General features: G+C 41.8%; 1 protein-coding gene across 1 annotated transcript; it reads left to right on the top strand.

The window, feature by feature from the left end:
• Positions 1–519: 519 nt before the first annotated feature.
• LOC133976780 (pyridoxal kinase-like) lies at positions 520–14,413 on the top strand (the record flags this gene model as incomplete). Its single annotated transcript, XM_062414978.1, has 4 exons — positions 520–597; positions 5,414–5,468; positions 13,676–13,780; positions 14,330–14,413. Coding segments are annotated over exons 1-4 (322 nt in total), but the record flags the coding sequence as incomplete, so codon positions are not given.
• Between the last annotated feature and the right edge of the window lie 226 nt (positions 14,414–14,639).

Raw genomic sequence — 14,639 nt, 5'->3', positions numbered from 1 at the left:
CTCTCCTCCTCTCCTCATCTCCTCCTCTCCTCCTCTCCTCATCTCCTCATCTCCTCATCTCCTCCTCTCCTCATCTCCTCATCTCCTCCTCTCCTCATCTCTCCTCATCTCCTCCTCTCCTCATCTCCTCATCTCCTCATCTCCTCATCTCCTCCTCTCCTCATCTCCTCATCTCCTACCTCTGACTGTGAGATCTTCTCTGCCACTCCAGCAGGGTTAATGATCCACACAGTGACGTTATAAAAAGAAGACGTGAAAAAACGTTTGTTTTTTGTTTGGTTGTGTGCGCTCCACGACGCCCCCAGTATGATGCCCCAGTATGATGCCCCAGTATGATGCCCCAGTATGATGCCCCCAGTATGATGCCCCAGTATGATGCCCCCAGTATGATGCCCCAGTATGATGCCCCAGTATGATGCCCCCAGTATGATGCCCCAGTATGATGCCCCCAGTATGATGCCCCAGTATGATGCCCCAGTATGATGCCCCAGTATGATGCCCCCAGTATGATGCCCCAGTATGATGCCCCAGTATGATGCCCCCAGTATGATGCCCCAGTATGATGCCCCCAGTATGATGCCCCAGTATGATGCCCCAGTATGATGCCCCCAGTATGATGCCCCAGTATGATGCCCCAGTATGATGCCCCCAGTATGATGCCCCAGTATGATGCCCCAGTATGATGCCCCCAGTATGATGCCCCAGTATGATGCCCCAGTATGATGCTCATATCACCATTATCTAAATCCTCCACTTATGCTGGTTGCAGCTGAATCCTGCTGTTTGAGACAGTATTCACCTCCATGAGAAATATCATCTCATCACATTATAGAAAACACTGAGGATTTACACATTTAGGACAGAGGTGTTAGACTCATTTTAGTTCAAGGGCCACATATAGCTCAGTTTGATCTGCAGCGGGCCGGACCATTAGGAAAGAAGGAAGGATGGAAGGAAGGAAAGGAAGGAAGGAAGGAAGGACGACTGGAAAGAAGGAAAATAAGACAGGAAGAAAGGATGGACTGAAAGAAGGGAAAGGGGATAGGAAGAAAAGGAAAGGAGGAAGGAAAAGAAGACAGGCAAGAAAGATAGAAGGAAGGAAAAGAAGACAGGAAGGAAGGAAGGACGGATGGAAAGAAGGGAAGGGATAGTAAGGGTGGAAGGAAAAGAAGACAAGCAGGAAAGATGGATGGAAGGAAGGAAAAGAAGACAGGAAGGAGGGAAGGAAGGATGGAATGAAAGGAAAGGGAATAGAAAGGAAGGAAAGAAAAGAAGACAGGCAGGAAAAATGGAAGAAATGGAGGAAGGACTGCTGGAAAGAAGGAAAAGAAGACAGGAAGGAGGGAAGGAAAAATGGAAGGAAGGAAGGATGCACTGCTGGAAAGAAGGAAAAGAAGACATGAAGGAAGGACACATATGGAAAGAAGAGAAAGGGGATAGTGAGGAAAGAAAGGAAGGAAGGAAGGAAAGAAAGTGGGCCAGATTGGACCCTTCTTCGGCGTGCCAGTTCTGGCCCACGAGCCACATGTTTGACATCCCTGATTTAGGATCGAACCCACAGCTGATAGAAGTCAGGATGCAGTAAACACATCATTAAAGTCTGTAACACGTTTCATTACAGAAACATTTGTGACTTCCTCATTTAGGGATTCATCCTTTACTCAAAGTAGGAACATTTCTTTAGTGAAGCTCCTCTCCTCCAGTCTCTGATGATCTTTGAGAGGAAGCTTTGTGTAAACAGGCTATCTGTGTCATGAATAAAGAGAGAGACTAAAGAAAAGGATGTGACCTAAATAACACATTCTGAGATGGTTGTGCATCAGCAGGCTGTAAATCCTCCGATCCTTACATCAGATCACCAACAGCTCAGCCAAATAGAAACATGTTGTACGTTATCGGCTTTAAGCTAACGTCAAACCGTAGCGCTGAGAGTTCAAATGAGGTAAAATGATTGGTGATGAGAGAAGAGAGACTTCTGTCAACTTTAAAGGAGAATAAATGAAATTGAAACAGTAGTGGTTTCATGTTGCATCCCTAACACCACTTACAGCTCAGCAGATTTAAATCCTTTATGTTAATGTCACTAATATTTAACCTTTTATTCAATATTTTACACACTTTGGGTTTTAGTCAGTTTGACAGACGCAGAGGGACACTGAGCAACTCCTCCAAGGTCAGAGTTAATATTTACACTGCTGCTCCGCCTCCGCCTTCTCTCTCTCTCCTTTTTCTCCTCTCTCTCTTCTCTCTCCTCTCTCTATCTCTCTCTCTCCTTTTTCTCCTCTCTCTCTCTCTCTCTCTCTCTCTCTCTCTCTCTCTCTCTCTCTCCTTTTTCTCCTCTCTCTCTTCTCTCTCCTCTCTCTCTCCTTTCTCTCTTCTCTCTTGTCTCTCTTCTCTCTCTCTGTCTCTCTCTTATCTCTCTCCTTTCTCTCCTTTTTCTCTCTCTCTCTCCTCTCTTCTCTCTCTCTCCTCTCTCTCTCCTCTCTCTCCTTTTTCTCCTCTCTCTTCTCTCTCTCCTCTCTCTCCTCTCTCCCTTTTCTCCTCTCATTTCTCTCTCTCCTTTCTCTCCTCTCTCTCTTCTCTCTCTACTCTTTCTCCTCTCTCTCTTCTTTCTCTCCTTTTTCTCCTTTTTCTCCTCTCTCTCTTCTCTCTACTCTCTCTCCTCTCTCTCTTCTCTCCTCTCTCCCTGCTCTCTCTTCTCTCTCTCCTCTCTCTCCACTCCTCTCTCTCTTCTCTCTCTCCTCTCTCCTCTCTCTTCTCTCCTCTCTCTCCTTTCTCTCTCCTCTCCCTCCTCTCTCTCTCTCTCCTCTCTCTCTCCTCTCTCTCTCCTCTCTCCTCTCTCTTCTCTCTCTCCTCTCTCTCTTCTCTCTCCTCTCTTCTCTCTCTCCTCTCTCCTCTCTCCTCCCTCTCTCCTCTCTCTCCTCTCCTCCCCTCCTCTGAAAGCTCACTCTTCTATCTCAAAGTTAGAGTCAATTGAAAAGAACAGAGCAGTCATTCAGTGAGCTCGCTGCCGGCTTTAAGCCCCATTAAATAAAGTCATTCAGATAACAAGTGGATGCACGTGGAGGAGTCACGAGTCTCTCTCTTTCTCTCTTTCCCTCTCTTTCTCTCTCTCTTCTTTTGGTGATGGTTTTTTATTAAGACAAGTTACACTGACAGGATGTTGTTTTTTATTTTAGCCGGAGTCAAAATCTACGTAGAGCTGCAACGATGAATTGATTCATCGATCGGTTAATTGACTACAGTAAATATTATTCAGCAACTCATTTGATCATCCAATAATCACTTGAGTCACTTTTTTAATCATATATTTAGTTGGTTCAGCCTCTCAGATCTGAAGATTTGATGCTTTTATTTGTCATATATGATGATCGTACACTGAATATTTACGGTTTTGGGCAAAATAAAACATTAGAAGACGCCTTCTTTGACTGTGGGGGATTACCCCTCCTGCAATTGTTGTCCTCCCTGGTCTGATTTGAGTGTTTATAAAGCACAAGATATATATTATTATCACCCAATTCTGTGTTAGACCTGTTTACCCAGCTTATTACCACAAGTTTTACACATATTTATGGTCAATAGGTCTCATTTAAAGTTAACTCCTGTTGTACTGCCAGGCCAGAATTGACCCAGTTTGGTTTGACTGTTTAATAAAGTATGAAACCTTTTTAGCAAACTTCATTCCAACTTATTACCACAGGTTTTACACATATCTCTGGAAAATGATGGTTAAAAGGAAAGTAAACCTCACTTTTTGTACTATTTTGTACTATTTATATACAAAACAATGAATCAAGACAATAATTATTCCCCAATCATGACTGGTAATATGGATTATTGGTGCTTTTTGAAGACATTTACACGTGAAAATAACTTAACGGAGGAATTAGTCGGCACAGGACCATCATCAGGGGAGAGACACGACTTCATTTAGTCAATTTTCCAATCAGAGCTGACCTCACGGATGGCCGGCCTCGACAGGAAGCTGCTCCTCCAGTCTAGCTTATAAACGGTGGGCTGATGAAGAGGTGGAGCAGGTTGTCCACTAATCACAGGGTCAACGGTTCCATCCCCGACTCTCCTCCTGCTGCTCGTTAGTCAGACTGTCCTCGACAGGAGAGACGCTGAACTACATGTTGCTCCCGAGTGAGCAGGACAGCAGCTGCCATCTGTGTGTGTGTGTGTGTGTGTGTGTGTGTGTGTGTGAATGAGATGCAAAGTACTCTACTAAAACTACCATATAAATGCAGCCATTCGCCATTTTACATTTACAAGATACAATCACAAACACAAGGATATAATTCAGTACTTACTGCTTCCTGCTAATATATTGAAGAAACTATGAAAAACATTTGTAAAAAAAAACTATTGTTATTTATACCTGTTTATTTATTTAAACCTCTTTCTGCTTCTTAATGAAGTCATCGTTGAATTCTTGGTGTCCAAAAATGTCTCTAAAGACATTTACTCGACATATTTTCTGCAGTTTTGCTTTATTTCACAATGTTTGTACGTAATATTAATTAGGTAAATTATAATGATGTTTATTTTTGATATTTTACTTTTCATTGTCATTGTGTTTTATCTCTTAACCCTTACATACTGTTCATATTCGGACCCTTCACTGTATGGAGCTGCTCATTTTTAATTCCCTTTTAAAATTAGTCCCTGTGACAAATGTTTAACTCATGTCTTTTCTATCCAGTCGTTCATTCACAGTCATGCTACATTATGATCTCATGATGACAGCCATAATTATTTCTATTAACGCGTTGAAAGTGAAGGATGCAACAAAATTTTAATGGGTTTATTTATAACCATTAAAACCATCAACCAACACTGACCCAACTGCACAAAAAATACATAACTTTGAAATATTTCCATTTTTGTATATTCTGTGCCACTTAAGAAACAGTTCAGGCTTAAAGTCATTTAGGGTGTTTTCATTGCCTCCAAATGCCAAAATGGGTCAAATTTGACCCACACAGTATTTAAGGGTTACAGGTGAGGTTTTAAGATAAGCTCATTGTGAGTTTCTACCTCAAGTTTTATTTTTTATTTTACTATTTTTCTCTGACTTACCAATATTATGAATGAGAAATTCATCAGTAATGTGAGTTTGATGACCAAACAGGCTTTTTTTGGTTAGTTTTTTATCAAATAAACTAAAAACCTTGTCTTATAAATGTAATGCAGCCATTAAAAAAAGACAATTATCACAGTGTTACAAAGTGCCTCATTCTCTTTATTTATTTTCTTTCTTTTGCTTTGTCACTATTTCTAAGGGAGATGGAGAAAACATGGACATCTGATTATTTACATTATCTATACACGTGTGTTTGAGTTTAATTACTGAAATAAACTCAATGAAACTAAACCTGAACTATTTCTTTCCTCTTTCTGTTTCCAGGTTTTGGGGTTTGAGGTGGACTCCATCAACTCTGTCCAGTTCTCCAACCATACAGGTAAGGCACATTGTCTTTGTTCAGTGTGTGTGTGTGTGTGTGTGTGTGTGTGTGTGTGTATGAGTCAGCGCCCAGCCTCCTCTGTTGTCGTGACGATGTGTTAATGACTGTGAGAGAGCTGGTTGTTGTCGAGTCAGCGGCCGCGTTGAAGCTGACGAGTCGACAGCAGAGTGAGTCAAGTTTTTTTTGGGTGAGGAAGAGGAGGGAGGGAGGAGGAGGGAGGATGTCAGCGACTTCACTAACCGTCACCAGATCAGCTGTCTAACATCGAAGCAGGTAGTGGTGGTGGTGGGAGTGGGAGTGGTGCAAGAAGGTGGTGGTGAGAGTGGGAGTAGTGGAGGAAGGTAGTGGTGGGAGTGGTGCAAGAAGGTGGTGGGAGTGGGAGTGGTGGTGGTGGTGGGAGTAGGAGTGGTGCAAGAAGGTGGTGGTGGGAGTGGGAGTAGTGGAGGAAGGTAGTGGTGGGAGTGGTGCAAGAAGGTGGTGGGAGTGGGAGTGGTGGTGGTGGTGGGAGTAGGAGTGGTGCAAGAAGGTGGTGGTGGGAGTGGGAGTAGTGGAGGAAGGTAGTGGTGGTGGTGGGAGTGGTGCAAAAACGAGATTTTTAGGAATTGTGTAGTTTTGCTTCATGTTCATATTTGGTCATGAAGATATTTCGGATCAGATTTTGGCTCAAACATGTTGCAGATGTAATTGAGAAGTTAACGTTTCGAGTAAAATACAAGAAAATGAAGAGAAGTCCTGCTACTATTTCTTGTTTTCATCGCCTCCAGAGCCATCAGAAGCTAATGGAAGAAGAGAGAGGGGCGTTTTAAAGGATATAGTTGTTGATTATTCAGAGCCTTTAAACCAACAATTGATTCATTGTCCAAGTTTGTTTTATTTTTTTAAGATTTATTAAGACTGTACACACCAATCAACATTTTAGCTCACACCACAATATAAATGTGTCAGAGTTAACCAAGAAGAGCTAGTTTTCATCTGTAGTCCTCAGGCAGGTGAACAACTTAGCCAAGCCACGAAATAACATTAAATCAACATTACATCATTAATACAAACAGTGAGCAAAAGCAATGTCCACAATATCATGTGTGTGTCCAAAGCCTGACACATCTCATTCCTCTGTGCCTCCATGTTGTCCAAAAACTATTAAAATCATGTCAGTGAGCCAGTCTGTTGTGTTCGACCGGTAAATTTAGAGCTTCGCCTTCAGGCTCAGATGATGTCAGAGCTCTAAATTTGCAAGGTTGACGCTGCATTGTTTTAAAGAATATTAAAAAAAGGCAGAAAATTGACCCAATAAAGGTGATAAAATGCTGTAATTACAGATAGTTTCCTCAGGTTTTGATCAACTTAGAGAGAAAGTTGCCTATTTGATATTTATTTGCCGTATTCTATCTTTTAAACAGACTTGAAACTTGACATTTTGAGGAAACCTGGACCTAGAGAGAGGATGTCTGCATCATTCCTTACTCTCACTATGTGTGATCTAGTTGTCAGACCCATGAATGAGTAATCTGCACTCTGTCTGTCCCCTGGTCTTATTGTTATTATTGTCGTGGTCTCAGCTCGTGTTATTCATGCAGAACCTGAAGAATGAATCAGCCGAGCGCTGTGAAAACAAACACATCTGCCCAGCTGTTGCTTGTTGCTTCACAGCAGATACAAGCTGTACACGACACAAGGGACTCCTCATAGTGAACACTGAATCGTGGAATAAAGTCTATCATTAATGTCGCCTCTGACTGTATAATAATAGAAACCTTATTTATATACTTTTCTTAGTAATGTTACAAAGTGCAAACAAGGCATCGAGGAGCACAGAGAGGTATAAAGACTGAGGCATAGAAGTAATAGTACATGATGTCTAAAATAATTATAAAAAATAGATAAATAATAATACAATGCAAAGTAAAAACAGTAAAATAATAAGATCAATTAAATGTCAATTAAATCAATTAAATTAAATTAGATACTTTAGGAAACAGATTATTTTCTGTGTCTCAAATCTCATTCTTCTGTACTTACACTTACTTACTATTTTGAGTGCATAAGTGTGTTCACACTGAGAAGTATAGAAACATGCAGCGCTATGATTACCAGGGTGGCTTCACTCAAAACCGTCAATAAGTTGAGTGTGTAACTATGGACACTTCTTGCCCTCAATGGTCGCCATCTTGGCTCCGTAGCAGAAGGGGAGGGACCACTTTTCAAAACTGGTAATGGCGGGCGAAGACGTTGTAACTACGGTGAACAACGCGGTGTTATACAAATGTAAATTATACGTGTTTTTTTACACTAAGCACCACTATACTGTTGTTTTTTGACATGCAACAAATGTCCCTTGCTGGACTTAATCAGGGTGTTGTGGGCATGTGCTGTAACCACTCGGCTACAAGGGTGCTCATAATATGCAAGAAAGTACAGAGTGTACACAGTGTACTAACAGAAGTATGTGATTTGAGACACAGCACAGGTCTTGCTTTGAGGCAGATGGGTTTGTCAGTTCCCCATATAAGAAAAAAAAAAAGGTTATGAAGTGACTTAAAACAGCCAAATTACTGGTAAATGTTGCCTCTAGCAGGTCAGTTTAGCCCTTTTCATGCCACCCATCCTTTCCTAAACGCAGTAATTAAACAGTAGTAGTCTCCGGTGGCCGCTTGTATGAGAACCACCTGTTTTTCTACGTGTTGATTGGTTAAAGCGGACGGCCTCGACTACCTCATGTCATGGTTGTCTAGTTTTCCCATTAGTTCCTAAGCGTAGGAACAGAAATACCCCTAATCTCCTCTGTATAATTGTCCCCTGAATCAGGTGTATCCAGTAAAAGGTCAAGCAGTTTGTTTAACATGTGATTGATGGTAGAGTTTCTAAACTGGGCAGCAGACGGCCGAGTTCGATATTGGTTTTGTGTAATTACGTTGTTACGGAGAAGGACGTGGACAGTGATCAGATGTGATGTCGCAGGCGTAAGGGGTGAGTATAATTGTAGGTGTCGTGTAGGATAAGTGTTGTGTGTGTGGGTGAGCGTGGACAGATGAAATGCTGTAATTTACATTTGAGATTGTTTGGAAGTCTGATTTAGGACAAAAAACAGAAGATTCCTCTGTTATCCGTCACCGTACAGGCCAGGTATCGTAGATCACTTAGCAGCTTTTCATAGTTACTCATAATGTAACAACTGTTCTTTGGAGATTTTCTTGGACAGTAGAACATAGTGAAACTGGTGCACAGCGAGGTCTGTGAGGCTTCCTGTAAATGGGTCATTGTGTCTACACGACGTCGAGTTTCTTAAATGTCATTTTTTTTTAATGCTTTGAGCTAATTAAATTTCACCCATTGCATTTGAGTTACAGCAGAAGTTTCCCTGTTAAAACCATAGACTGTATATAAAATGGACGTAACATCCGTGACGTCACCCATTGGTTTGTGGACTGCTGCTTGGAAGCGAATAGTATCGGATCTGAGCAGCGCCATCTTGAACATTTCCGGTGCATGCTGGGTAAAAAAAAAACACGGATTCTACTTATATGGGCATCAGGAGGAGCATGAGGCGCCCTCCTGAACCTGTGAACCAATCAACCTGTCAATCACGACGTAGCCACGCCCTAATGCATACCCTGCTTTATCGTCACATATAAAATCAGGGAGGCCAAAATGTCCCAAATGAACATCATACTGCATTGAAGAAGGCTTTAAACTAGCGATTGAGACCATAAACACATTTTGAAAACGTTTACTGAGGTTAGAAATCAAGTGAGAAGTTGGTGAATTCTCCATTGACTTGTATAGAGACGGAAGTCCTTTTGACACCAAAACGGTCGCCCCCTGGTGGCCTTTTGATAGAATGCAGTTTTAAGTTACTTCCGCGTTGGCATCATTTCAGAGGACCGGAACTCCCCGTCTGGTTAAAAGCAGAATCTATCTTCATTAGATACTATACCAGCAGTTGGGTTTTTTGGGGGTTTTGTCTTCAGACCTTTAGTTTGTGTGCTTTGATCTGGATTGGTGGATTAGTTGTTCTGTCTTCCCCTCGGTTTGATTCCTTTACACATCCAAGAAAAATCCAAAATGCACAACTACAAGCTACATGAGAACATTCACTTTGCTCAGAGTCTGACTTGAGTTGTTTTTGGAGCTGGACCATGTTCTTGGACCACTAGAAGAAGTTCCTCAGGCCTAAAACAACCTTCTTCACACTAGTCGAGGTCCGATCTCAATTCATTCTCCAACTAGCTGCTAGCAAGTGTTGATTTTGCTCATCTGCATCCCAGCATAGTATCCCAGTCTCAGTACAGTTGTTTCGGTACGATTGCTGTGTGTTCAGATCTGCCTAAACAAATCTCAGAGTCCTGTTCAACCAGACTGAACAGAGCAGGAAAAGACCCTTAATTTAACTGAACCTTTAAACTTCAAATAATAAAATGTATCAGTTGTTTCATCGGCTGGGTATCGGTACTGCGTCTCTTCAAGATATCGACTGAAATAAATCGATACCAAGTACTATCGAAACATCTCCCGTCAAACGATACCTGCAATCGATCCTTTTTGCACCCAGAGCTAGAAAATATGACTATTTGTACGGACTTGCTCACAGCCAATCAACGCAAGCGTTCTTCAATTTAATGTGACATGTGATTGGCCCACTGCCACAGCAGCTACAACCCGTCTGTGGTGGTGAAGTCATGGTGAATTTGAGTTAGCGAGCTTAGCAGTTCAGCAGCCAAGATGCCACCTAAACGCTCTAAAGTGTGTCTACAATACACGCCTGTTACACCAGATAAAAGACAGAGACCTACATGTATAATGAGTATCTAATGACTCAGCTGGTATCAGAATCACTTTAAGGGTACCAGGATTGGTACTGGTATTGTCATTTTTTAAACGATACCCAGCCCTAGTTGGCTCGTTCATCTTTGCTCACCTACGAACGAAAAAGTTGTTTGTGTTCCCTTCATATTTTCCACCACTTTCCAACATTGTTTGACCGGTTTGTTTTTCTTTTTCACATTTCTTGAGCAAATTTAGGACGACATTAATACCAATGAATCAATGAACATCTCAGAATCTGGTCAGTGGTTCTTGAAAAATAGTTTACGGGAAGATTTTATAGTTGGAAAAACAAAACTATGTCATGATGGTGAGACTTTTCTAACATGTTAGGTTAGGTTTATTGGTGACTCTAAATTGCCTGTAGGTGTGACTGTGAATGGTTGTCTGTCTTTATGTTATCTCTGTGATTGATTGGCTCCAGCTCCTCTGTGACCCTTTAGAGGACAAACGGTAAAGAAAATAGATGGATGGATGGATGGATGGATGGATGGATGGATGGATGGATGGATGGATGGATGGAGGCGCTGTTTACTACCAACAAACAATGTTTAGCATTTCTCTTGTTATTATTATCTGACATTTATGGTGATTTATGGTCGACTGATGTATCTGTGATAAGCTAACATTGGCCAATATAAGCTGATGTAGTCTTCAGGCTCTATAATGTCAACTCTAATCACAGGTTTCTTTCTCATTATTACTATTATTATTATTATTAGCTCTTCATTCATGATGTAGACACAAATGTCAAGGAGAAGAAACGTCTTCTTTAAAGGGAAGAAATCTTCAAATCTGTGGTATAGCGTTGTTAGCGTGACCTATAATATAAAGACTCCGGCACTAGTTTAATCACATCTTGTGTATTAAAAACGAACATTTGCAAATTTCTCAGAAGGGTGTGTGTGTGTAATTTAGTGTGACACATTGAAGTAGATGAGTGCATCTGAAATGGAAAGAGAGAAAGAGAGAAAGACAGAGAGGGTGGCAAAAAGAAGAAGGACCGACAGAGGGTGAATAGAAAGAGAGAGATAGATAGAGAGAGAGAGATAGAGAGAGAGGGAGAGAGAGAGAGAGAGAGAGAAAGGGGGGAAAATGAATCAGAGTCAGATGGCGAATGATGGAGAGAAAGACGGAGGGAGCGACGGGACGCAGCGGTGAACAGCAGCAGGCGTAGTGAATTGCGACAGCAGCGAGTGATGACGACAGAAGCAGCTCTTATCTTTAGGCCTGCCTTCATTCTCTAACACACACACGCACACACACACACACACACACACACACACACAGCACTCTGACTGCTCATCTCTCTTTCTTAGCCCCTTTGGCTTTCTCCCGGCTTGTTGCTTAGCAACCAGAACTCCCCCCCCCCCCCTCCGCCACCACCACCACCACGTGACCTGACTGTGACTCACCTGGACCTGCGACATCATCGGCCTGCAGCAAACATGTCATACGCAGACAGACGTGCACTAACGCATGCTTACATTGGCATTCACGTCACATACATGCACATCTACACACATCTACACACATCAACACGCATCTACACACCTATACACGTCCATACTGGCACACGCAGTACTCAGTACACGCTGAACGTGTGCACTCTGTGTACAAATACACACAAACTCAACACACGCCTGTTTTCAAACTCACACATACATCATAAGTGTGTGTGTTAGTAGATGAGTCCGTCTCCTCCTTTCTGTCCCCGACTGACCAGATACTGAGACTGCAGTGTGTGTGTGTGTGTGTGTGTGTGTGTGTGTGTGTGTGTGTGTGTGTGTGTGTGTGTGTGTGTGTGTGTGTGCGTGCGTGCGTGCGTGCGTGCGTGCGTGCGTGCGTGCGTGCGTGCGTGCGTGCGTGCGTGTGTGTACGTGTGCGCGTGTGTGTGTGTGCTTCCTGTGGATCAGTTGGAGTTACATCGTTTGTTTTCTTTGGTCAGAGCTCAGAGAAAGTCAAGTTGACTTAGATGCTTTTTAAGTCTTGCTGGCTGAGAGGAGTCATGACCATCACACTGTCAATACTATAAGTACTGCAGCAGTTCACAGGCCACAAAAGACCAAGAAATGGAATTATATACAATAAACCAAAATTATGTGTTAACAAAAAATCTATGAAAACTCAACAAAAGATCAAATGTGACCTAAAATCCACAGCTGATAGTGAAGTTAATATATTGAATTATAGCTTTTCATTGCTTTATTTTGTTATGCTAGGCTTTATAAGTATCTACTAGCTATCATACTATAGCTAGTATAGTATAGTTATTGTTTTGTTTATGAATATGTGTATGTATGAACGATATGAACGATATGTCTTTCTTTGTCCGACCCAAATATACTGAATTTGAAATACATATTTGAGAAGCTGGAGCTATTTAAACAAATGAAACAGTCACTTATTCAAATTGTCTGTCATCAGCTAAACCTCAATTTATTGACAAATTGTTTCAACCCTCATTTCAGCATCTATGCTTTTATTTCCATAAACTATTTGATAACAATAAATAAAAAAATAAAGATTTTTTTTTAGAAAACTTTTGTTATTTGGAGCAAAATGAAGGGATTAAACAGTCCAGTAAACGGCTCCAAACGTGCTTTGTGAATATATTTTTGAGTATTTTGACAGGTCATGATCTTTAACCTTCGTGTCGTCCTCCCGGGTCAAATTGACCCAATCTGTTTTGACTGTTCCTTCTTTCCATCCTTCCTTCCTTCCTCCTTCCTTCCTTCCTTCCTTCCTTCCTTCCTTCCTTCCTTCCTTCCTTCCTTCCTTCCTTCCTTCCTTCCTTCCTTCCTTCCTTCCTTCTTTCCTTCCTCCATCCCCCTTTCTTCCTTCCTTCTGTCCTTCCTTCCTTCCTTCTTTCCTCCCTTCCCTCCTTCCTTCCTCCCTCCTTTCCTTCTTTCTTCCTCCCTTCCCTTCCCTCCTTCCTTCTTCCTTCCTCCCTTTTTTCCTTCCTCCCTCCCTCCTTTCCTCCCTTCTTCCTCCCATCCCTCCTTCCTTCCTTCCTTCCTTCCTTCTTCATCCCTTCCCTCCTTTCCTTCCTTCTTCCTCCCTTCCCTTGTTCCTTCCTTCCTTCCTTCTTCATCCCTTCCTTCCTTCCTTCCTTCCTCCCTCCTGTCCTTCCTTCTTTCTCCCTTCCTTCCTCCTTTCCTTCCTTCTTCCTCCCTTCCTTCCTTGACTCGAGGACAACAGGAGGGTTAAGTGACTCATTAAGAGTTGTTATATGTAAAGAAAGAAAAAAAGAGAAGTAGATGAGACGTGGTTGTAGCATTATTACAAGGTGTTTATTTTTATGTGCAAAAGATTAGAAAGCATAATTAACTCCTCTTTTCTCCTCCCATCTCTTCTCCTCTCCTCTCCTCTCTTCTCTGCAGGTTATTCCCACTGGAAGGGCCAGGTGTTGACAGCAGATGAGCTCCATGTTCTGTATGAAGGGATCAAACTGAACAATGTACACCAGTACGACTACGTTTTAACAGGTGGACACCCGACTTCACCTTCACATCTCCAACTACCGCTCAACTCTGCACATCTGTAACTGTAACTGCTTCATCACCACCTCTAAAGTTTCATGTTCATATGATCTGATAGTGATGAGATCTTAAGATTAGATTAGTATCAAGCATTAACACAGCTGTTTCCTCCAGTCTCTCTCCTTCTTTTTACATTAATTGGGTGCAACATATTGGATATTGTCCCAACAAATCAGTGAAAATCTGATCATGACTATTGATGCTTTTGAGGAAGTAATTGAAGAGCTGGGAAATATCTTCTTTTAAATTTAATGAGACTTTTTTTTTTACCAGTAGTGATGACACACTGCAGTGAAATGTATAACCATTGCCTTTACTAGAAAACGCTACATTTATATTTATTTTGCTGCAGTGTCTTTATTTAACATATTATATATATATTAAGTACGGAGAGTATGATGACTGAAAAAGTCCTGAAAACAGTAATGTTAAGTTGTACATTATATGTTTGTTTGTGTGTGTGCGTGTGTGTGTATGTGTGTGTGTTGCATTCAGGGTATACCAGAGACACATCCTTCTTGGAGATGGTGGTGGACATCGTTCAGGAGCTAAAGAGAGCCAACCCCAACCTGGTGTATGGTGAGTGTTCAGCCCACAAACACATGATTCTTATTAAAAGGAAACATACGTAGAACATGAATCATTATAAGTTACTGCCTCCCACCGTTTGTTTGTGAATCGTATCACTCAAGCCTACAGGTCCTCCATGCACCATAGTGCTGTTCATGAGACATGAATAGCTTATTGCTGTGGCCTGGAGCCAGCTGTTGGTACTTCTCTCTAAAGGTTCATTAATGCAGTTAGT

This window comes from Scomber scombrus, unplaced genomic scaffold, assembly GCF_963691925.1.
Source record: "Scomber scombrus unplaced genomic scaffold, fScoSco1.1 SCAFFOLD_458, whole genome shotgun sequence".
NCBI classification, from domain to species: domain Eukaryota; kingdom Metazoa; phylum Chordata; class Actinopteri; order Scombriformes; family Scombridae; genus Scomber; species Scomber scombrus.
Note: the sequence above shows the minus strand (reverse complement) of the source record. Positions and strands in the feature narration are given on the sequence as shown.